The sequence below is a fragment of the Anolis sagrei genome, chromosome 2, assembly GCF_037176765.1.
Source record: "Anolis sagrei isolate rAnoSag1 chromosome 2, rAnoSag1.mat, whole genome shotgun sequence".
NCBI classification, from domain to species: Eukaryota; Metazoa; Chordata; class Lepidosauria; order Squamata; family Dactyloidae; genus Anolis; species Anolis sagrei.
Window position 1 is genome coordinate 26998814 of NC_090022.1, and position 25007 is coordinate 27023820.

The 25007-nt window shown below is 44.3% G+C and overlaps 2 protein-coding genes across 6 annotated transcripts in view; both read left to right on the plus strand.

Moving 5' to 3' along the window:
• Positions 1 to 2505, plus strand: part of BRPF1 (bromodomain and PHD finger containing 1) — a 39746-nt gene extending 37241 nt beyond the window's left edge. For all 5 annotated transcript variants that reach the window (XM_067463413.1, XM_067463416.1, XM_067463415.1 and 2 more), the window contains 2 exons: positions 467 to 621; positions 1626 to 2505. In XM_067463413.1, coding sequence (XP_067319514.1) covers positions 467 to 621; positions 1626 to 1809 — 339 coding nt within the window. In that variant the 3' untranslated portion in view covers positions 1810 to 2505. The remainder of the gene's footprint in view (positions 1 to 466; positions 622 to 1625) is intronic.
• A 4084-nt stretch (positions 2506 to 6589) lies between these two features.
• OGG1 (8-oxoguanine DNA glycosylase) lies at positions 6590 to 19083 on the plus strand. The gene is made up of 7 exons (XM_067463418.1): positions 6590 to 6759; positions 8508 to 8881; positions 9728 to 9907; positions 11802 to 11983; positions 13503 to 13650; positions 14899 to 14948; positions 18509 to 19083. Exons 1-7 carry the CDS (start codon positions 6647 to 6649, stop codon positions 18611 to 18613), a joined length of 1152 nt encoding a protein of 383 aa, XP_067319519.1. The 5' UTR covers positions 6590 to 6646; the 3' UTR covers positions 18614 to 19083.
• The last annotated feature ends 5924 nt before the right edge of the window (positions 19084 to 25007 follow it).

A 25007-nucleotide genomic window follows, 5' to 3' on the forward strand; every position in this document is an offset into this window, starting at 1 on the left:
AGCCAGCCCTCGACATTTGCACGTTGAACGTTTTCTAGTTTTCATAATTCACGGATTTTATTAACATCTCTCTAGGAATGTCTAGGTTGTCCAGCATGACTCTGTGATCAATTTATACAGATATTTATTTATTTACCACATTTGTGGTAAATAAATAAATTGATTATTGAGCAGGCATGGACAAACTTTGGCCCTCCATGTGTTTTGGACTTCAACTCCCACAATTCTGAATTTGGAGTTGAAGCCCAAAACACCAGGAGAGCTCCTTAAGCAGCTGAGGGGGTAAAGGAAGGGGCATGAGGCCAGGAATTGTGGGAGTTGAAGTCCAAAACACATGGAGGGCCGGAGTTTGCTCATGGCTGATCTAGAGGGCCACATAAAATGACCTGGCGGCCTGCATTCAGCCCATGGGCCTTGAGCTTGACACATGCTGGTCCCTGATCTTCTCCCTCCTGCTTCTTGGCAGATCATTGACCCTAAGATGCCGCGGGAAGGAATGTTCCATCACGGTGTCCCCATCCCTGTGCCTCCCTTAGAGGTGCTGAAGCTGGGAGAACAGATGACTCAGGAAGCACGGGAACATCTCTACCTGGTCCTCTTCTTTGATAATAAGCGTACCTGGTAAGGGCATTCCTTCTTATGACTTTGTCTTATCACTGCAGGTTAGATGAATGGGGTTGCCAAGTGGGGGCAGCTCCAGACTAGCACCTGATAGATAAAGGTGGAAACAGATACTGAGATGGTGCAGGATTTAGCAGAGAACTTTCTGGTGGTTAGAATTGTTTTACAGTGAAATAGGCTGCCTTTGAGTGTGGTAAAGTATCCTTCTCTTGAGGCATTTAAGCCTCAAGTATACTCTGTTGGGAATACTTTGTGTATTCCTGGAGGATGGGCTAGATGGCTCATGTAGTCTTTTCCAACTTTTATGATTCAAGGGCGGGAGTCTGGGGTGGGAATTACTACTCCTTTCAGGAAAGACTGTAGTTTTGGGTGAGTGGGCTTATTAACAAAAGACCCTCCTCATAAATGTACAGCAGAGTAACTTGTTAGCAGCAGCATGACCCAGCACCAGTAGCCCAAAGTGACAAAAAGAACAAAAACACACAGACTAAATGTTATCTCTTCCATTGGAGGCTTTTCTTTGTAACAAAATAATATAGTTGCACTATTTACAAAAACAAGGTTTCAATAATACAAATAAAGTTCAACCTTCACACTGGAGGTTCACACACAAGGCCTACTAATACTACTACATGGCCATATTGTTAGCATTGTTAGTGGATGAATATAATATATTTTAATATACCATATATACTCGAGTATAAGCCTAGTTTTTCAGCCCCTTTTTACAGCCTACCTCACACTGAGGCTTTTCTCCCACTGAGGCCTCTCTCTCAGAGGCTTCTCTCACACTGGGGGGCTACCTGAGGCTGAGGGCTACTAAGCTACAGACACACCTGCTAATATTGAACTGCAGCTTTTGCTGAGTCATTACATTCCATTTAACCCCTCTGTGCCTGACTCACTGTTTTGTAATTAAAATACCTAGTTAATTTTTAATATTTCTGACATGTAGGACCATTTTTGAGACTCGGTTGTTCCATTTCTCTCTTCTTACCATGCAGGCAGTGGTTGCCCCGTACCAAGCTTGTGCCCCTGGGTGTGAACCAGGACCTGGACAAGGAGAAGATGCTGGAAGGGCGCAAGTCCAACATCCGCAAGTCCGTCCAGATCGCCTACCACCGTGCCATGCAGCACCGCAACAAGGTGCAAGGGGAGCAAAGCAGCGACTCCAGCGAGAGCGACTGACCTTCCGAGGGCCCCCCGCCCTGGGCGCTCGCTCAGTGCAGCTGGACTGTACAGGAGAGGGGCGCGGGGAGCTCCAGCCTTGGGGAACCGGGGCCCTCGGCCTAGCCGCGGGAGCCTGTGCAGAGCACTTGGTGGTCCCTCAAGCTTGCCGGGCGCACCCACAGAGCACCCTGCCCTCCACGGGAGCGAGCCTACCTCTTGCGCCAGCCTGCCCTTCCTTGCCCTGTGCCTAGGACTGCCCTGGCCAGCTGCGTGAGCAAGGCCCAGCTGCCTGTGTCGCTCCCAAGGACAAGACCCCGCTGCTGTCTGGGTCCTCGGGCTCTAGGCCTTTGTAAGATACTGTACTATAGTGGGAGAATGTAAATTATTGGGGCTGCTCTATACTCACACAGAACCTGGAATCCCCCTCCCTCCCCAACTTCCCTGCATCCTAGCAATCTCTCCAGACCCATCTGCCTTCCCTTGGCCCAGCCCTTCCGACACTCGCAGAGCAGGGCCGCTGTCTTCTCACTCGCACACATTTTGATACTATAGCCTTTTTTGGAGCCTGGCTCTCTGCCTGACCCTAACCCGCCCCCACCCCGTAGGAACCCGGCTCTTCTTTCTGCTGCAGCCGGGTGGGCATTTGTACTTGTATTTATTTTGGAGGAAGAAGATCTCTATTGATTCTTAGAAAATAAAAATGGTCTTTCAGAACCAATTGCGCTCCTTCCTTTGTTATCAGAAAGGTACAGGAAGGGTTTTATTCCATGGAAAGTTCTTACGCTTCCTAGGGACTGATGTCTCTTCTTGGCATGAAGGCAACTGCTAGCTGTATAGATGCAAAGTACATTCTGTTATTCCTGATATTACTACTACTACTATTATTATTATTATTATTAGAAACACAACAAGATGAGTCCACAGCAGACACTCTGCTGGCTGTTGAATTGGATCACACATCAGACACTTCCCAAGTGTCTAGGACTGTGTGGTGTATCAGCAAATAATGCGTGCAGATCCCAGTAAGGTGGCCTTCTGCAGATGGTAATTTTGTCAGCGCCAATTGTGTTTAAGTGCAGGCCAAGGTCTTTAGGCACTGCACCCAGATATTATTATTATTATTATTATTATTATTATTATTATTATTATTATTAGATACACAACAAGATTAGTACACAGCAAACAAGATCACTATGCTGGCTTTTGTATTCGATCACACGTTGGGCACTTTCTAAGTGTCTAGGACTGTTTGATGTACCGGCGAATAATGTGCGCAGTTCCAAATAGGGTGGCCTTTTGCAGCTGACAGATGGTAATTTTGTCAGCGCCAATTGTTTTAAAGTGCAGGCCAAGGTTTTAGGTACTGTACCCAGTGTGCCAGTTACCATTGGAACAAACTCTGGCTTGTTCCAGAGTCTTTACAGTTATATTTTTAAATCCTCACATTGTGTAAGCTTTTCCAGTTGCTTCTCATAAATCCTGCTGTTATTAATTATTATCATTATTATTTGTTTCATTTATACTCCGCCTTGCTCACCCCGCAGGGGACTCAAGGCAGCTTACAACTCTGGCAAAATTCAATGCCACTTAAAAACATAACAATAAAATATATCCCATTAACCAAAACAATTAAGTTAAGTAAATAAAACACATAGAACAATAAGCAGATTAAAACATATAAAGTGTTACCACTTTATACCACTGCTACCGATTGCCAGGGTCATATTTTGGGACACAGATGCAAGCATTTAAAAAAACAAAACAATACCCTATATTTTGTTCCCTTGGGGATGGGAACATTAAGTCTGTCTAGATCAGGATTTTTCTTCCATTCATGCTTCAAAGCCTGGCTGCTTCCTGCCTGGGGGAATCCTTTGTTGGGAGATTTTACCTGGTCCCGATGGTTTCCTGTCTGGAATTCCCCTGATTTCTGAGTGTTGTTCTTTATTTACTGTCCTGATTTTAGAGTTTTTTAATACTGGTAGCCAGATTTTTTTTTCATTTTCATGGTTTCATCATTTCTGTTGAAATTGTCCATATGCTTTTCTGAGAAAAACACTCAGAAAACGGGAATTCCAGACAGGAAACCATCAGGACCAGCTTTTATTTGTTTATCATGTCAGAAGCAACTTGAGGGTACAGTTAAAATGCATTTCAAAACACAAAGTTTAAAAAACTTGGCATTATGATAAATGTCTTTTGGCCAGAAGCTGGCCACTTGGAGTACCTTTGGTGTCACTGTGAGGAGGTCCTCCATTGTGCATGTAGCAGGGCTCAGGTTGCATTGTAGTAAGTGATCTGTGGTTTGCTCTTCTCTGTACTCGCATGTCGTAGACTCCACTTTGTAGCCTCATTCAAAAGGTTAGCTCTGCACCTTGTAGTACCAGAGTGCAGTCTGTTCAGCACCTTCCAGGTTGTCCACTTGTCTGTGTGCCCAGAAGGGAGTTTTCCAACTGGTCTCAGCCACTGATTGAGGTGCTGGCTTTTAGCCTGCCACTTTTGGACTCTTGCTTGCTGAGGTGTTCTTGCAAGTGTCTTTAGATCTTAGGAAGATGTTTCTTAATTTAAGGTGTTGGCATGCTGGCTGATAGCCAAACAGGGGATGAACGAGATATGTCAATGACTTGGTCCTTGGAGGGAGGGGGCTGATCTAATATCCCTGGGGAGGGAGTGAAGATGCAAGGCCATTCAACACTAAACAAGGTGGCCAATTGCAACATGCACACTTGTCTCCAACAGACAAGAGTTCTTTCTCCCACCATAGTCATTATTCCACAGATAAATAAACCCACTTGCCTAATTTCCAATAGACCTCACAACCTCTGTGGAAGTCTGCCATAGATGTGAGTGAAACGTCAGGAAAGAATGCTTCTGGAACATGGCCATACAGCCCGGAAAACTCACAGCAATCCAATAAAGTATTATTATTATTATTTGAGACACAACAAGATGAGTCCACAGCAGACAAGATCATTCTGCTGGCTGTTGTATTGGATCACACGTCGGACACTTCCCAAGTGTCTAGGACTGTGTGATGTATCAGCCAATAATACGTGCAGATCTCAGTAAGGTGGCCATCTGCAGCTGGCAGATGGTAATTTTGTCAGTGCCGATTGTGTTTAAGTGCAGGCCAAGATCTTTAGGCACTGCACCCAGTGTGCCGATCACCACTGGGACCACCTTGATTGGCTTGTGCCAGAGTCTTTGCAGTTCGATCTTTAAATCCTCATATTGTGTCAGCATTTCCAGTTGTTTCTCTTCAATCCTGCTGTCACCTGGGATGATTATTATTATTATTTGAAACACAACAAGATGTGTCCATAGCAGACACTCTGCTGGCTGTTGAATTGGATCACGCGTCGGACACTTCCCAAGTGTCTAGGACTGTGTGATGTATTGGCAAATAATGCGTGCAGATCCCAGTAAGGTGGCCTTCTGCAGCTGGCAGATGGTAATTTTGGCCGATTGTGCTTAAGTGCAGACCAAGGTCTTTAGGCACTGCGGCCAGTGTGCCGATCACCACTGGGACCACCTTGACTGGCTTGTGCCAGTCTTTGCAGTTCGATCTTTAAATCGTATTATTATTATTATTATTATTATTATTATTATTATTATTATTTGAAACACAACAGGATGAGTCCACAGCAAACAAGATCATTCTGCTGGCTGTTATATTGTATTATTATTATTATTATCATTATCATTATTAGAAACACAACAGGATGAGTCCACAGCAGACAAGATCACTCTGCTGGCTGTTGTATTGTATTATTATTATTATTATTATTATTATTATTATGTCTCAATACTATAGAATCCTGAACTTTGTAGTTTGCTGAATCACCAACACTCTTTGAGAAAAGAGCTAAAGACCTTAGAATCATAGAATCAAAGAGTTGGAAGAGACCTCATGGGCCATCCAGTCCAACCCCCTGCCAAGAAGCAGGAATATTGCATTCAAATCACCCCTGACAGATGGCCATCCAGCCTCTGTATAAAAGCTTCCAAAGAAGGAGCCTTTGGGGCAGAGAGTTCCACTGCTGAACGGCTCTCACACTCAGGAAGTTCTTCCTAATGTTCAGATGGAATCTCCTCTCTTGTAGTTTGAAGCCATTGTTCCGCGTCCTAGTCTCCAAGGAAGCAGAAAACAAGCTTGCTCCCTCCTCCCTGTGGCTTCCTCTCACACATTTATACATGGCAATCATATCCCCTCTCAGCCTTCTCTTCTTCAGGCTAAACATGCCCAGCTCCTTAAGCCGCTCCTTATAGGGCTTGTTCTCCAGACCTTTTATCATTTTAGTCGCTCTCCTCTGGACACATTCCAGCTTGTCAATATCTCTCTTGAATTGTGGTGCCCAGAATTGGACACAATATTCCAGGTGTGGTCTAACCAGAGCAGAATAGAGGGGTAGCATGACTTCCCTAGATCTAGACATTATGCTCCTATTAATGCAGGCCAAAATCCCATTGGCATTTTTTGCCGCCGCATCACATTGTTGGCTCATGTTTAGCTTGTTGTCCACGAGGACTCCAAGATCTTTTTCACCTTATAAAACTACAACTCCCAGGACCCCATAACACTGAGCCATGGCTGTTCCAAATGGTGCCAAAATGCGGTGCAGATACAATCCAAAGAGTCGTTTCATGTCAGCTTCACTACAGTGCAACATTTCATAGGACGGACATCATAGAATGAATGCAATTGGGCACCGCTTTTATTATGGCGGCCGCTATTTCCTCCGTTCGCTGTCCCAGCCCGGGCCTTTCTCCAGGACGGACTCCTTCCGGCGCCGTCGCTGCCAGTACTTCCGCCCTTCTCTGCGATACACTCCTCAGCAAGGGGAAAAGGCAGGCCATGGCCCACGCGCGCCCGGCCCCGCTTCCTCGCGCCGCGCCCTGGCGCTGCCTGCCTTGCCCGCGCGCCGAGCTCCGCCTCGAGCTGGTGCTGTGCGGCGGGCAGACCTTTCGGTGAGTGTGAGAGAGCGCCCCCTGCCGGCCCTGCAGAAAAGACAGGCTCCTCTGTCTTCTCCCTTTCTCTTCCAGCTTCTCTCTCTCTGTATGGCCCTGCCTGCCTGCTTGGCTGCCTTTAATACTGGCATGAGCAAACTTGGGCCCTCCGGGTGTTTTGGACTCCAACTCCCACAATTCCTAACAGCCTCAGGCCCCTTCCAAAGGAAGGGGCCTGAGGCTGTTAGGAATTGTGGGAGTTGGAGTCCAAAACACCCGGAGGGCCCAAGTTTGGCCATGCCTGCCCTATTCATGCAGTTTGGGATGGAGATAGTATTAACCAAATGGGATGGAGAAAAAGCCAGGCCACCAAAGTACTTACTGGGAGGGATGCTTTGGCCAAAAAAACCCCCCACCAAAGCCTTATTTTATATTATTATATTATATTTATGATGTATTAATTATATTATTATTATATAGTATAGGATGGGGGAACCTGTGGACATGCCAAAGCCCCCCAAAAAGTCCACCAAAGCCTTTTTTTAATTATTTAATTTTATATTTAATGTATTATTATTATTCAGTTCTTGTGGGTTTTTTCGGGCTATAGGGCCATGTTCTAGAGGCATTTCTCCTGACGTTTCGCCTGCATCTATGGCAAGCATCCTCAGAGGTGTGAGGTCTGCTGGAGCTGGGAAAAAAGGGGTTTATATATCTGTGGAATGACCAGGGTGAGACAAAAGGCTTTTGTAAGTTGGGCTAGGTGTGAATCTTTCAATTGACCACCTTGATTAGCATACAATGGGCAGACTGTGCCTGGAGCAAACTCTTCTTGAAAGGTAATTAGATGTCCCTGCCTGTTTTTCTCTCTGCTGTTTTTGCTGTTGCAATTTTAGAATTTTTTAATACTGGTAGCCAGCCAGAAGGAAGAAACCATGAAAATGAACAAAATCTGCCTACCAGTATTAAAAAATTCTAAAATTGCAACAGCAAAAACAGCAGAGAGAAAAACAGGCAGGGACATCTAATCACCCTTCAAGAAGAGTTTGCTCCAGGCACAGTCAGCCCATTGTATGCTAATCAAGGTGGTCAGTTGAAAGATCCACACCTAGCTCAACTTACAAAAGCCCTTTGTCTCACCCTGGTCATTCCACAGATATATAAACCTCCTTTTTCCCCAGCTCCAACAGACCTCACCTCTGAGGATGCTTGCCATAGATGCAGGCGAAACGTCAGGAGAAATGCCTCTAGAACATGGCCATATAGCCCGAAAAAACCCACAAGAACTGAGTATATTATTATTGTATAGTATAGGATGGGGGAACCTGTGGACATGCCTTTGCCCCACAAAAAGGCCCCCAAAGCCTTTTTTAATTATTTCATTTTATATTTAATGTATTATTATTATTACTACTGGAGCCTCTGGAGTCATTTGGCTGGGGTACAGCTTATTTGAAGGGGCCCCTGGTGGCGCAGTGGGTTATTATTATTTATTAATATTATTATATATTGTGGAATGGGGGAACCTGTGGACAGGAAAACCTGTGAACCTGTTTTCCTAGTTTCCAACAAACCTTACAACCTCTGAGGACGTCTGCCATAGATGCAGGCGAAACGTCAGGAGAGAATGCTTCTAGAACATGGCCATATAGCCCGAAAAACCTACAACAACCCAGTGATTCCGGCCATGAAAGGCTTTGACAATACGAGGGGTCATGGAACCGCTGCTGGTTTGTCCTTCCTTCTAAGCAGGCTTGTGTCTCTCCCAGGTGGTCTGAAACTAGTCCCGGCTACTGGACAGGGGTGTTGGCAGGACGGGTTTGGACCCTGACGCAGTCAGACGAGCAGCTCTGGTACACACTCCATGACGAGGAGAAGGAGGACGGCAGCCGGGAGGAAGAGGCCCTCTCCGAGCCCCCGCTGAAGAAAGGGAGGAAACAGGCTCAGCCAGATGGGAGCCATGCCGAGACCAGTGAGCGCTCAGGCAGCCATTTGTCCGGAGAACTGATCCATGGCATGGAGGGGTTGACGCCTTCCCAGGTCCTCCAGGACTATTTCCAATTACACATAAATCTATCTGCATTGTACCAGGGATGGTCTTACGTTGACTCACACTTCCGGGAAGTCGCCATCAAGTTTCCAGGTAGGTGAGCATTCAGGAGTGCCGGTGGAATTTGGAGCCTCAGAAGAAAAAAGTACTAATTTTGGTAATTATACTCATGTACAAGTCTAGAAATTTTGATCCTAAAACCAGCCCAATAAACCTCAGTAGACTTGTCCACAGGTTAGTATGAATACTGTACCTGGGTTGTTGTAGGTTTTTTCGGGCTATATGGTCATGTTCTAGAGGCATTCTCTCCTGATGTTTTGCCTGCATCTATGGCAAGCATTCTCTGAGGATGCTTGCCATAGATGCTGGCGAAACGTCAGGAGAGAATGCCTCTAGAACATGGCCATATAGCCCGGAAAAACCTACAACAACCCAGTGATTCTAGCCATGAAAGCCTTCGACAATGCTGTACCTTATTTTTAAAAGGGGGAACCGCCCCCTTCTCTGAATAAAGAGGCAAAAGGCAAGGGCTTAATCCAGGCAACGTGATACTGTGGCCCACCAGCTGTTTGGTTCTCCATCTTCCAGAATTCCTCACCATTGAACAAGCTGGCTAGAGCTTCTGGAGGTTGGAGTCCCAAACAGCTGGAGGGCTGTAGTTTGGGGATGACAGGCTTAGTCCATCCCTGGAGAGCCTAAAAGAAGCATCCAACCCCTCCACTCGCTCCATAATGGCACCGTCTCTGGCCTTTTTAAATGTTTGGACAAGGAGATGACATCAGAGACCAAGGTTTGTTTTGTTGTTTATTCATTTAGTCGCTTCCAACTCTTCGTGGTAGTTTGGAGATAATCTGCCTTCAGCTTATTTGCCAATTCTGCTATTTCAGGCTGTATGAATAAACTGAGGGTTTGACTGGCTGCCTCCTTGTGCCCCCTCAGGAGTCCGGGTGCTGCGACAGGACCCCGTGGAGTGCCTCTTCTCCTTCATCTGCACCTCCAACAACCACTTGTCCCGCATCACCAATATGATCCAGCACCTGTGCCAGGCATTTGGGCGCCGCCTCTGCCAGCTGGACACCAAGACGTACCATGCCTTTCCTTCGTTGCAGGCAATGGCAGGTGAGGACATCGCGGAGAGGCTCTTGGGAGGCAGAATGGGCCAAGGGGAGGGCCAATTAAAAAACCTAAACAAGGTTTTTTTTGCTGTTCACACTTCCCTAGGACCCCATCCATTGCTAAAGAGGTCTCTTAAATCATAGAATCATATAGTTGGAAGAGACTCCCAAGTGTCATTCAGTCCCACCCCCTTCTGCCAAGCAGGAAAATAGGACGGTTTGGTGTATTTTAAAATGGTGTATTTTAATATTTTGATAAATGTTTTTTTTAACGTTTATGTATTGTATGTGAATTTGTGAATGTTTGAATGTTGAATGTATTGAATGTTTGCCGTGTATATGCTGTGCTCTGCCCTGAGTCCCCTTCGGGGTAGGAAGGATGGAATATAAATGTTTTAAATCAATCAATCAATCAATCAATAAATACAATCAAAGCGCTCCTGACAGATGGCCATTCAGCCTCTGTTTAAAAACCTCCAGAAAAGGAGACTCCACTGCACTCCCAGGCAGTATATTCCACTGTCCAAAGAGCTCTTACTGTTGGAAGATTTTCCTAATGTTTAGGTGGATTTTTCCCCCCGCAATTTGAATCCTTTCTTCCAGGTCCTAGTCTCCAGAGCAGCAGAAAAGAAGCTTCTCCCTTTTTCAATGTGACATCCTTTCTAATAATAATAATAGTAATAATAATAATGGCAAAGAAAAAAGTTTGGATTATTGATGTTACCCTACCAGGTGACAGTCGCATTGAGGAAAAACAATAGGAAAAACTCAGCCGTTATCAGGACCTCGAAACTGAACTGCAAAGGCTCTGGCATAAACCAGTACAGGTGGTCCCAGTGGTCATTGGCACACTGGGTGCCGTGCCAAAAGATCTCAGCTGGCATTTGGAAACAATAAACATTGACAAAGTCATGATCTATTAACTGCAAAAAGCCACCTTATTTGGATCTGCACACATCATTCGAAAATACATCACACAGTCCTAGACGCTTGGGAAGTGTTCGACTTGTGATTTTGTGATACGAAATCCAGCATATAGATCTCGTTTGCTGTGACAATAAAAATAATACAATTTATTTATATTCTGCCCTTCTCCCCTAGGGGACTCAGAGCAGATTGCAGCATTTACAGCAGACATAGACAAACACCCAATTCCTTTGCAATCATATACAATGACACACAAACAAAGGCAAAAGCTTCTCCCTTCATTTCCATCTTCTGGAAGTGGTGCTCATCTCTGGCTCTGGGATGTACTTTTTCTCTATTTTCAAGGTGAGGAGTCTGCGTTGTCACCTCGTGGTGACAACACAGCCTCCTGGGCTTGAAAATGGAGAAAATCACCTTCTTAGAGTCAGAGATGAGCACCTCCTCCAGAAGTGGAAATGAAGGGAGAAGCCTTTGCCTTTGTTTGTGTTTGTGTGTCTCATTGTATATGATTGCAAAGGGATTGAATGTTTGCCTATGTATGTAAACACTGTAATCTGCTCTGAGTTCCCTAGGGAAGAAGGACAGAATATATATATATATATATATATATAGAGAGAGAGAGAGAGAGAGAGAGAGAGAGTATAATAATAATAATAATAATAATAATTGTTATTATTGTTATTATTGTTATTATTGTTATTATTGTTATTATTATTTGTTAAAAGGTAAGGTGCAGTACTTCTACTGACTTGTGGATAACGTGACCTAGTTTTTGGGGGGTTTTAGACTAAAATGTTTACTCATACATTAGTGTGTATTTGTACATAAGTAGATAGATAGATAGATAGATAGATAGATAGATAGATAGATAGATAGATGGTATTTATTTATGGATGTTCTCTGAATCTGTGTTTTCCTCTTATTTCATGATGGGCATTTCTTCCAAATGGGAACCTTCTGTTCTGTTGCAGGAGCCGACACTGAAGCCCGCCTGAGAGACCTGGGCTTTGGGTATCGGGCCCGGTTTGTGAGCGAGAGCGCCAGGGCCGTCCTAAAGACTCTTGGTGGTGCGGCTGGCCTCCAGCAGCTGCGCACCGTCCCTTATGAACAGGCCCGGCATGCCTTGTGCACCCTCCCTGGCGTGGGAGTCAAGGTGGGTGGGAAGCAGGGGCTTTATTCTGCTCCCTGTTAAAGATGACTCCTTGAGGGGAGCTGCTAAATGAGAGGGCCCTCATTTAGTCTGGGGGTATGTGGAAATCATCATAGTGGGATTTTCACAATGGGATTGCATGGATAGGGTAGCTTGAACTATGACCATGGGAGATATAGTAGCTAGTAGGCTCCTTGGAGGTTGTGGGGCATGGTGAGTTGTAAATGTAACTTTAATTGTATTTTAATTGTGTTTAAGTCTATATCCACACATGAATGTTCAATGTTAAAAAAATTCTTGTAATGGCCTAAAGTCTCAGATCCTGTCTGGCTTTGGAAGCTAAGCATGGTTAGCCTTGGCTAGTACTTGGCTGGGAGACCACCCATAAACATTAGGTGTAGTCGGCTGTCTTAAGAAACTGGATATCTCCACACCAAGGCCTTCTGAAAAAGCAAACGAATTGGGGGCTTGTCAAGAACTATTTCAAGCAATTGAAGATTAACTTGATAATTTGAAATATGACACTCACAAGATGGCATAAGGGACACAGGGAAGTAGTAATGTATATATGGGGGTGGGGGGGGGGGGGGTGGAGAGCCAAACAAAAAGGAAGTCAAACAAAAACTTTTGTCCTCTTTTTTTTTTTCTTCCTATTAAGAATTCCTTCTTCCCACTTTCCTATCCGGATATTGTTCCCACACTTTCGATGTACTTTTCTTTCTTTTTTCCCTTTGTTTCTCAACAGCTAGAGGTACAACAAAAGACTCTGAGTAGTAAAAATAGAAACAAAAAAATAAAGAAGTACTGTTTATTCCTTATTTGATCAGTATTTAATTTTAATTTTTTAAAAAATATTTTTATTGAACAATTTAAACACCAACACAAGGAAAGAGGGAGAACAATAGTACAATAGAACATTTTTTTAATTTTTTAAAGCTCTTCTCCTTCACTCTTTTCTCTTCTTTTTCCTATTTTTTATAAATGAAAATGTTCTCCCACTTTCAATGTAAATGAAACTTCCTTTTTCTTTTTTTCCTTTTTTTTCTCTCTCAAATTTTATTTTCTCTCAATAAAACTTTAATAAAATATAATTTTAAAAAAGAAACAGGCAAAACCACCTCTGTGTCTTCCTTGCCTAAAAACCCCCAATGAAATTCATGGGGTTGGCATAGGTCTTCAAATTATTTGAGGCACATTCAATTCTTGTATTTGTTTGGTTTTAATTCATTATTAGATTGTGTGGTTGTTTGTTGCCTTGAGTCCCTAAAGGGAGAAAGGTGGCATATAAATAAAGATAATAAAGGTGGTGGTGATGATGATGATGATGATGATGAGACCTATTGAGGATATTGATGACAGTGTTGGGGAAAGTTCCTTTTTTGGAATTATAACTCCTTCAGATCCCCAGGCACTGCTTCTGCCAGCAGGAAAATTCTGAGATTTGGAGACCCTATACCTTCCCAATCTCTGGAAAATACACAGGACTATTTTCACATGTGCTGTGTTTTCGTCTCCATTGCAGGTGGCCGACTGCGTATGTCTCATGTCGCTAGACAAAGCTGAGGCGGTGCCCGTGGACACACACATATGGCAGGTGGCCAAGCGGTACTATGGCCAAGAGTTGGGGATGGGGGCCCGCAGCGTGACGGAGCGGGTCCATCGGGAAATTGGTGAGGGCTGTTGGAAGTCAGCCTCCTGCTTTCTTATGTATCATAACACAGAATATTTTTTATTCCTGAGTTTCAGTTTATAGACCAATCTTAGAGTTAATCTTTCATGTTGGGACTAGTTCACTGTGACATTTTGTAAGTGACATGAGCGATTAGTCCCAGAAGTAATGAGAATGATATCAATAAATATGGCATTACAGTTTATTCCCTTCAAAATGGGCTCCTTGTGATTGAATACTGTGATCCCAATGTGGCTGCCACTCTTCATAGCAGTGGAGGAAATCTTCACTTGAGATGTAGTTCAAAGCCCTTGTTGCAGCTGCCTAGACATTTCTAATGGTGCCAAAACAATGTCCTTTGAGACGGGATTTGAGCTTGGGAACAGAAATCGCATGGAGCCAAATCAAGGGAAGGATTCAGAACAGCCTTCACACTATGAGCTACACTGGTGTCAGTTCTTAAAAGCGAAGGATGCTGCTCCAGACTTCTCTGCATTTTTGCCTACAACAAGACAAAAAGCTATAAGCTCCTTGCTAACATACCAACTGCTACAAAAGTGCGGACTCAACTGAGAAGAGTCAAAATATATACCTGGTTTCTACCTCTACTTGTCTCAGTCCACACTTCCCTTTCCTGCCCCTTCTGTGCTGCACCAAAAAAATCATTCTCATTACTTTTGGGACAGGTCACGTATCAATTGAGCTATGTATACAAGGTGACAGCACAATGTACATTTAGTAATGGTGCACAGTGTGTTTACACCATGTTGTGTTTTGCAGTCATGCATTCTAGTTATCCTTGTGGTTGCGCAATCACATTGCAATTACACATTGCCCAGTGGCTCCTAGTCAATTGACATGTCTTGCATCATGTTGTAATTTTGCACAGGGTTTATGTAGGGCTGGTAGAGCATATCTCCATTGGTGGATGAACATTGTCTTCCATTCTCTGTCAGTGCAGCAGAAATTGCAAAGCATGTCTATGTTCACAGCAATGAAGTCTTTGTGTGTAGTGGCAGAACAGGTTTGGTGGGGAACAAAATAGCCATATTCTCACTTACTCCGGTCTCAGGCTATTTAGGACACTAACATCTTCCACTCAGGAACCTATAATGATCTCAAGTGGTCTATAGGAATAGAAACACATGACATATATTATCTGTGAAGGAAATGCTGTCCAGCTTGAAAGCCCAGCTTGTTTCTTTCCAATTGCCTGGTCAACCTGATCTCCTGATTGTTTTGCCTTCAGGGAACTTCTTCCGGAGCCTGTGGGGACCCTATGCTGGATGGGCTCAAGAGGTGAGTGGCATGGGTAAAATGTCCTCTTTTTTCTCTCATCATATGTTGATTTGTACACAGGCCAGTTGTGTGTACAAGGCAAGAAGATACATGCCGTGCTGTGCTAATATTATAATATATTGTATACACATATAATATTGATAATAATATTCTAATGTAATACAATATAATACTAATAATAATACAATATAATAATTATATATTTTATATTACATGTAATATTACTAATAATATTACAATATAGTGGTATAGTAGAATATAGTAATATATAATAATAATATTGTGCTGTGCTAATATAATATATTGTATACACATATCATCTCATCATCATCATCTTTAATTACTTATTAATCGCCCTCCATCCGAGATGCTCTAGGCGATTTACATTGCAGAAATTATACAGGATAAAACACATACATACAGATATTAAAATTAACATGGGTCAAATGCTCTAGTAAAAAGCCAAGTCTTAAGTGCTAGGATAAAATGCCCTAAGTCACACATGGCTCTCAAATAGGGAGGCAAGGAATTCCATAAGGCAAGGGGAGAAATAGAAAAGACCCTGCGTCTGGTGCTTTCCATAATTACCAATATATTATTATCAATATAATATTGATAATAATATTCTAATGTAATACAATATAATACTACTAATAATACAATATAATAATTATATATTTTATATTACATGTAATATTCCTAATAATATTACAGTATAGTGGTATAGTACAATATAGTAATATATAATAATAATATTGTGCTGTGCTAATATTATAATATATTGTATAGACATATAATATTAATAATATTCTAATGTAATACAATATAATACTATTAATAATACAATATAATTTTATATTTCATATTACATGTAGTAGTACTAATAATATTACAGTGTAGTGATACAGTACAATATAGTAATATATAATACTAATATTGTGCTATGCTAATATAATGTATTGTGTGTACATATTTTATTATTTATTTATTTATTTCTTGCATTTATTGACCGCCCCTCTCAGCCCGAGGGCGACTCGGGGCGGTGAACAACAACAAAAAGACAGTGTACAGTGAGCCGTGACGATAACAAACCAGACAACTACAACATAACATATACTTATACTAAAAGTCCGCTTCGTCAAGTCCTGGGATCATAGCCAAAATTCGTAGTCCTAGTTCATTCCATTGTCATTCAAATACACTCAGTTGAAGGCCTGCTCGAAGAGCCATGTTTTCAGGCCCCTACGAAAGGCCATCAAGGAGGGCGCCTGTCTAACTTCAGCAGGGAGGGTGTTCCACAGCCGGGGGGCCACCACCGAGAAGGCCCGCTCCCTCGTCCCCGCCAGACGTGCCTGTGAGGCAGGCGGGACCGAGAGAAGGGCCTCCCCGGATGATCTCAAGGCCCTCGTGGGCTCGTAGGCCGAGATGCGGTCTGCAAGGTATTTTGGGCCGGAACCGTTTAGGGCTTTGTAGGATAACACCAGCACCTTAAATTGGGCCCGGTAGCAGATCGGCAGCCAGTGGAGCTGGGACAGCAGGGGCGTTGTATGCTCTCTGCGTCCAGCTCCCGTTAACAACATGGCTGCCGTGCGCTGGACTAGCTGGAGCTTCCGGACCGTCTTCAAGGGCAGCCCCACGTAGAGAGCGTTGCAGTAGTCGAGGCGGGATGTGACCAAAGCGTGTACCACCGTGGCCAAGTCAGACTTCCCAAGATACGGGCGCAGCTGGCGCACGAGCCTAAGCTGTGCAAATGCTCCCCTGGTCACCGCTGAAACCTGGGGCTCCAGGCTCAGCGATGAGTCCAAGGTCACACCCAAGCTGCGAACCTGCGCCTTCAAGGGGAGTGCGACCCCGTCCAGCACAGGCTGTAACCCTATACCCTGTTCGGCCTTGCGACTGACCAGGAGTACCTCTGTCTTGTCTGGATTTAATTTCAGTTTGTTCGCCCTCATCCAGACCATTACAGCGGCCAGGCACCGGTTCAGGACTTCGACGGCCTCCTTAGTAGCAGGTGGGAAGGAGTGACAGAGTTGGACGTCATCTGCGTACAGGTGACACCGCACCCCGAAACTCCGGATGATCTCACCCAGCGGCTTCATGTAGATGTTAAACAGCAAGGGGGACAAGATGGAACCCTGAGGAACGCCACAGGTCAACGGCTGCGGCGTTGAACAGGAGTCCCCCAGTAACACCTTCTGAGTACGACCCTCCAGAAATGACCGGAGCCACTGCAGGGCAGTGCCCCCGAGGCCCATCTCTGCAAGGCGCCCCAGAAGAATACCGTGGTCGACGGTATCGAAGGCCGCTGAGAGGTCCAGGAGCACCAACAGGGACACACTCCCCCTGTCTAGCTCCCGGCGCAGATCATCCACTAAGGCGACCAAGACCGTCTCGGTACCATGTCCCGGTCTGAAACCAGACTGTGCCGGATCCAGATAATCCGTGTCTCTCAAGAATACCTGGAGTTGTGAGGCCACCACGCTTTCCATGACTTTGCCCAAGAAGGGAAGATTGGAAACAGGCCGAAAGTTGTCCAATTTAGTGGGGTCAAGTGATGGTTTCTTCAACAGCGGCTTTATAACAGCCTGTTTTAGGCTCGCTGGAATCTTGCCTTCCCGAAGGGAGGCGTTAACCACCACTGTTACCCACTCGGCCAATCCCCCTCTGGCCTCCTTAAGAAGCCAGGATGGGCAGGGGTCTAGGATGGACGTGGTGGGTCTCATTCCTCCAAGTACCTTGTCCACATCCTCGGGTTTCACAAACTGAAAAGAATCCAACTTGTAATATTGTTATAAAACTTGTATAACTTGTAAGCCGCTGCGAGTCCCCTGGAGTATGGACTGGTTGGATCTTCTTACGGCCCAAGGCACTCAGAATTTTCCTCCAGCACCTAGTCTGTTTTTGCCTAGTCTCCCACAAACCCCACAACCTCTGAGGATGTCTGCCATAGATGTGGGTGAAACGTCAGGAGAGAATGCTTCTGGAACATGATTATACAGCCTGGAAAACTCATAGGAACCCAAACCAAACAAACAAACGAAACAAACTTCTAGCAGTAGTTGACCATATTAGGACCTAACCGTTTTCTACAAGAAGTTTACCATGGAATCACCTTGAAGTACCTAGAAGGTCCTAGAGTGAACATATTAATCACCTTCACAAAAGGTTAACCCCAAAAATGTGTAAAACTGACTGTAAATGGCTTACAAAAAGTTACATATGTATGTGTCTTGTTTTTTGCATTAGGCAGTAAAATGTCGTAGGATGGCCCCATATGAAGTGCCCATATAAATGTGTTACATCGTTCTCCTTTTGCCTCTTGATCAATTTCTATGGGAGGTTGCTAGTTTGTGTGCAATTGAGGGAAGTGGCCCTACAGTGAAACATATGGTTTCCTTTCTCTAAGGCAGCTAGCAAAATACCCTGAATTCCTTGGGTAGCCTATGTCTTCTCTCCCTAGAGAAGGCATTCCACCTTGCACTCTCAAGTCATGCAGACTGTTTCCAGGCTGATCTTTGTAATCATTTTCATAATTAGGCCTTACGTTCATCCATCCGCAGGTTCTCTTTTGTGCCGACCTAAGGAAGTACCAGGAGTCGCCAGATCCGGATGCCAAAAACCGCTGTGCCAAAATTGCCAGGAGCAGCAACTCCACCTTGACCTAATCATTCCCCTCCCAGCCCAGTGTGGCCTGTGCGTCAGACAAGTAAGAAAACTATTCCTTCTCCAGAGCCGGAGCTGGAGAGGAACCTCCACGTTGGGAACAGGGCGCCGTCTGAGTGACCGAAGAGGGTCTGAGCGGTTTGTGTTGTGGAGAGTCGGTTTCGGCCGCTGCGGTTGGGTTGTTTGTGCCCCAGCAGTGGCCGTTTGTGGTATAAGCTTGTTGTGTAGCTGCAAAGTATCATAGAATACTTTTTATCTGTCGCTTATGTCTTTTGCTTTATCTTTTGGTACAGTATTAATGTGTTGCGGTCCAGTTTCTAAGGAAGGCCACGAGAAGCTCATCTCTCCTCCTCCTCTGGACTTGACCCATATATTTAGTCATTGGGCAAACTTGGGCTCTCCAGGTGTTTTGGACTTCACCTCCCACCATTCCTAACAGCCTCAGGCCCTTTCCTTTTCCCCCTCAGCCGCATAAGAGGGGAAAAGGAAGGGGCCTGAGGCTGTTAGGAATGGTGGGAGTTGAAGTCCAAAACACCTGGAGAGCCCAAGTTTGCCCATACCTGAGCTAAAGGATGGCATGGTTACTTCATTTCAAAGAAAAGGCAGGCTCTTTCATTGATTATACGTGATGTAAATGTCCATGTTTATATAAATGGCTGTGTATATGTTCATCTGTTCTCTTGATGCAAAGAATTTGCCCCGGAATGGCATCCATTTCATATGACAGAGCCTGACTACATGTGGACAGACCAATTTCTTTCTGAAAATAAAACACTAGGCCTCTCAATGGAGAACAGAGAATTCCCCATTGATAAAGGAATTGATTATCATGTTGTCGAAGGCTTTCATGGCCGGAATCACTGGGTTGTTGTAGGTTTTTTCAGGCTTATATGGCCATGTTCTAGAGGCATTCTCTCCTGACGTTTCACCTGCCTCAATGGCAAGCATCCTCAGAGGTAGAGACGTGGGCTATATGGCCATGTTCTAGAGGCATTCTCTCCTGACGTTTCGCCTGCATCTATGGCAAGCATCCTCAGAGGTAGAGAGGTGGACTATATGGCCATGTTCTAGAGGCATTCTCTCCTAACGTTTCACCTGCATCTATGGCAAGCATCCTCACTACCTTTGAGGATGCTTGCCATAGATGCAGGCAAAACGTCAGGAGAGATTGCCTCTGGAACATGGCCGTATAGCCCAAAAAAATCTACAACAACCTCATAAAGGAATTGATCATCGTGTTGTCGAAGGCTTTCATGGCCAGAATAACTGGATTGCTGTGAGTTTTCTGGCCTGTATGGCCATGCTCACACTTGCCTCAAGCTGACAAGAGTTCTTTCTCCTACCAAGGAGAAAGCAGCCGGGCTTTGAAGCTACAAGACCATTAAATGCTAATCAAAGTGCAATCAATTGCAACATACACATTTGCCTCCAACAGACAAGAGTTCTTTCTCCCAACCTGGACATTATTCCACAGATATATAAACCTCATGTTTCTAGTTTCCAACACACCTCACAATCTCTGAGGATTTTTTTTTTGTCATGTCAGGAGTGACTTGAGAAACTGCAAGTCGCTTCTGGTGTGAGAGAATTGGCCGTCTGCAAAGACGTTGCCCAGGGGACGCCCGGATGATTTGATGTTTTCATCATCATTATGGGAGGCTTCTCTCATGTCCCCGCATGAGGAGCTGGAACTGATAGAGGGAGCTCATCCGCCCCTCCCCGGATTCGAACCTGCGACCTGTTGGCCTTTAGTCCTGCCTGCACAGGGGTTTAACCCACTGCGCCACCGGGGGCTCCATCTCTGAGGATGCTTGCCATAGATGCAGGCGAAACATCAGGAGAGAATGCTTCTGGAACATACAGCCTAGAAAACTCACAGCAACCCCCAGTTTGTCATCTTTGGCCTGGATCATGTATTGTATGTCTGCCCTTCAGCAGATATTCCTCTTTTAGACTATTTTCAGTTCAACTAAAGTAAGACACAAATGCAATATATACTCATGTACAAGTCAACCTTATGTATAAGTCGACGGCAAGTATGGAGGCCAAAATTCTGGGTTGTAATATGATCCATGTAAGCCGCCCCGAGTCCCCATTGGGGAGGTGGTGGTGGGGTATTAAATAAAGAGTGCTTCTTTTAGGTTCTTCTGGGACAGATTAAGCTCTTGTCTTTTGCCAGAGAAGGGGGTCGTGCCTTTTTATAGGAATTAAAATACAGTACTTACATTGACCTGGGTTTTTGGGATTGATTTTTGTTTACCAGAATTCGTAAACGTATACATGAATATATAGGTAACTATAGAATAATACAAATATAACAAATTTAGATCTCATAGTTTTGTTGAAGGCTTTCATGGCCAGAATCACTGGGTTGCTGTGAGTTTTCCAGGCTGTCTGGCCATGTTCCAGAAGCACTCTCTTCTGACGTTTTGCCTACATCTATGGCAGGCATCCTCAGAGGTTGTGAGGTCTGTTGAAAACTAGGCAAGTGGCATTTATATATCAGTGGAACAATTTTCAGGGTGAGAGAAAGAACTCTTGTTGAGATAGCATTTGTAACTCAATTTTAGTATGCTGTAGCCAAAGCTATCCACACTGAAGATGAGTGAATCTAAATGGGAGAACTGGGTTGCTGTGAGTTTACCAGGCTGTGTGGCCATGCTCCAGAAGCATTCTCTCCTGATGTGCATTTTCTAGCATTCTCTCCCCTAAATGGGAGAAGCTCAAACTTGTGCTTGCATCTCCTTGTCAAAATAAGTGGAATTTTAAAGAGAAGGGAGATTGGGGTCACGCATAGCGTGTGCTTTTCCGTATCCTCTTCCTTTTGTCTTGACTGTTTCTAGACAGTAAACTACATTGGACAGAAATATTATTAATTTTTAATCATTTTCTAAAGTGTTTTATCTATTTCTAGGTGCTGTGTCAATAAAATAAGAAATAATGATGGTTTGTCTTTTCAGACTCTTTTTTCTTTCAGCATTGTTCCATTGTAATCCATCAAATATCTAATTCAAAGTTCTGGCTTTGGCCTATAAAGCCCTGAACGGCTGCGGTACAACTTACCTGTCCAAACGAATCTCCCTCTATGAATCATTACAGAGGTTATCTTCTGGGGAGGCCCTGCTCTTGGTCCCACTATCTTCGCAGGCGCAACTGGTGGGGATGAGAGACAGGGCCTTCTCAGTGGTGGCCCCCTCGGCTGTGGAACTCCCTTCCTAGTGAGATTCAATCAGCCCCTTCCCTCCTTTGAAAACTTGGCTTTGGGAGCAAGCATTTGGCCCAGCATCATTATCTGTGCATACAGTTGAAATTGACCCAGGATTGATAAGTATGATTATTGACTATCTGGCTTTGGTTCTATGCACAATAGTCGTATAATGTTTACATATGTTGTTTTAATTAAAGTAAAGTTAAAGGTTTCTCCTGACATGAAGTCTACTCATATCTGACTCTGGGGGGCAGTGGTGCTCATCTCCATTTCTAAGCCGAAGTGCAGGCATTATCCGTAGACACCTCCAGGGTCGTGTGGCCAGCATGACTGCACGGAGCATCATTACCTTCCCGCAGAAGCAGTATCTATTGATCTACTCACATTGGTATGTTTTAGAACTGCTAAGTTGGCAGAAGCTGGACCTAACAACAGGAGCTCACCCCGCTCCCTGGATTCAAACCGCCAACCTTTTGGTCAGCAATTTCAGCAGCTCAGCGGTTTAACCCGCTGCGCCACCAGGGGGCCCTAATGTTGTTTTAAACTATTGTTTACTTGCTTTTAATTGCTATTGTTTGGACATAGAATAATGCCAATTATGTAAGTTGCCATGAGTCCCCTTCGGGGTGAGAAGAGTAGCATATAAATCTCGTAAATACATTTTTAAAAATCCAGCTGCTTTGGGGATCCTTTGCAGCTTTGCCCTACCCCACCCCCTCACTGGCCCATTCATACACGAATGAGGCAGATAAAGCCACATGCATTTCCTTCCTTTTTTAATACAAGAACAAACAACAAAATAGAAACAACAAGTTAGAAAGTTCCTCTTGAGTTCAAAGGCTGGGGAGAGAGGACAAGAGAGCAGAACGCAGAACCGTGACCTTCCAGACCTGGGAGGAGAGACTAAGCAGTGGGACAAATCCTTGTTTTGATGGGCAAGTCATGTCCAAGTGAAGACGGAGTCGATTTCCAAAGGGCAGCCTTAATTAGATACTTGTATTGGACACTTATGTCATGATATGTCAACTCTCAATCGCACCTTTCGCTGCTGTTTCAAGCAAACTGAAATAAATGTGTGTTGATGTATAGGTTACCATTTTTTTTTAAGCCGCACAATTTAAAAGCTGCAAAACCGCTGTAGCTATGGGCAGTGGCCAAAAGGTATCTTTTCCCTTCCTCACCCACATTTGGCTTCCCCAGCTCCAGTTCAATTTGAACCAAACTGAAAGTCTGTGGCATGATATCCCACACACCTTCAACCCAACTGATAGAGAAAAGAGAAAGGGCCCTTCCAAACTGGCCCTATATCCCAGGTTCTGATCCCAGGTTTTCTGCATTGAACTGGATTATATGAGTCCCCACTGTCAGATAATCTGGGATAAACAAAAAACCTGGGATATAGGCAGGGGCAGCTCAACCATTACGCAAAGTAAGCATTTGCAGTATAGTTGATTTTGCCCAGGGGTGCTCTTGGGGGAAAATAGACCTTGACATATGCGCGTTGTAATTATTGGGATGTATAGTTCACCTACAATCAAAGAGCATTCTGAACTCCACGAATGATGGAATTGAACCAAATATGGCACACAGAACTCCCACGACAAACAGAAAATATATATCAGTGATTGGTTTGGGGGGGGGGGGGCAAAATACTGTTTGCTTACCATTAAAAATTACCCAGGGCCGCCTCTGGATATAGGGCCTGTCTGGAAGGACCCTAAGTCTTACAGGTGACTAAAAACCGCTACTTGGAGAGACACCCCCTTATCTTCACTTGTCAACGGCCAAATGATTTTGGAAGAGGCACAGCTGGTACTCAGCAAAGCAACGCCAATTCGGTCTAGATCCATATTTCCTGACAGTAGACAAGCCCAGCTTCCCTGGACTGAGTCTTTGTAGCTCTTGTTTAGGAAGAGCTACAAGCAGGTAGCTGCTATCTTAAAACAATTTATTCTTACTCTGTAGATTGTACCAACAGCCTCACCCGGAGATACAAGCGACTGCAGGCCTTTCAATGTGGTACTATCCTTTCTGTAGGGGCTGCATGTTGTTTTGGATTGTAGGGATGGAAAAGAAGGTTTGACGAGGGGAGAACATTAAATTCTTGAATTTTGTGTTCATGAGCAGCTGCTGAAAGGGGCCTAACACTGGGAACTTCTTTCTAAGGGCAGTTCCAGACAGCACCAAATTGCGTGCTTTAGTCAGGGGCAAAAAAAAAAACCGGGACCTGAGAAGATGTCCAGATACAGACTTGTTGGTCCTGGGATTTCTGCCTCCGTTGTCCCTACTTGCTGCTTTGTTGTGAGATTTTGTAACCCCTACTTTGCTGCGGGACTTCCACCGGAAATTTTGGCTTTTTGTTACCTTTAAGATGCAAAGATGCCAATCATTCTATAAGTTCCGTTCCTGGGTTATATAAGCTTCAGGGCCATCTGTGCAGACAGAGTGTTGCTCCTGATCTATATACGTCTGTTCCTGATTGCTCTTATTGTGAAAAGATGTACAATGTTGACTGGAGGGTGAAAACTTTGTCCTGGCCAGAGAAAATGTGCCCTCCACATGTTTCGTGAAGTTTCTGGCACACAAACAAAGTTTTTGCCTTCTATTCAACTGTCACTTTCATTTTAGGAACTAACCAATCAAGAACAAGCATCTAAAACCCGGGAACAAACCCAGATATAAAAATCCCATGATTTCCAATTGCAGGGACATACGAAGATTGAATAAAAAGTAATGCCTCTACCTTCGTAACTCCTCAACAGATGGCAGTACTGATATATGGTAGGTACTGGCTTGTTTAGTAGACTCTCCTATACAGTTCCATTTTGGCAGGAAGCCTTAGCATAGAATGGTTGTGTTGTTAAAGTGCAAAGTATCGAGCCCTGCGCAGACAGTCGGTCAGTGCAACTTAAGCAACATGCAGTCATTTAATTCTTGACATCAGAAGGTGTCACCTCAACATCTTTAAACTTACTCGCCCAATGGTGCACAGTACTCACATCAAAACAATCACCATAAATAGCTTGCATTCTCTGATGAATCTCCTTTGGGGTGACACCTTCTGCTGTCAAGAATTCAATGACTGCATGTTGCTTAAGTCACTTTGACTGACCGTCTGCGCAGGGTTCCATACTTCGCACTTTAACAACACAACCGTTCAATGCTAAGGCTTCCCGTCAAAATGGAAC

Excerpts from the sequence above, each read along its gene's own strand:
- OGG1 (XM_067463418.1), top strand. The coding sequence starts at position 6,647 with ATGGCCCACGCGCGCCCGGCCCCGCTTCCTCGCGCCGCGCCCTGGCGC. Across the intron at positions 6,760-8,507 it reads TGCGGCGGGCAGACCTTTCG|GTGGTCTGAAACTAGTCCCG; the intron begins GTGAGTGTGAGA and ends TGTCTCTCCCAG. Across the intron at positions 11,984-13,502 it reads TCCCTGGCGTGGGAGTCAAG|GTGGCCGACTGCGTATGTCT; the intron begins GTGGGTGGGAAG and ends TCTCCATTGCAG.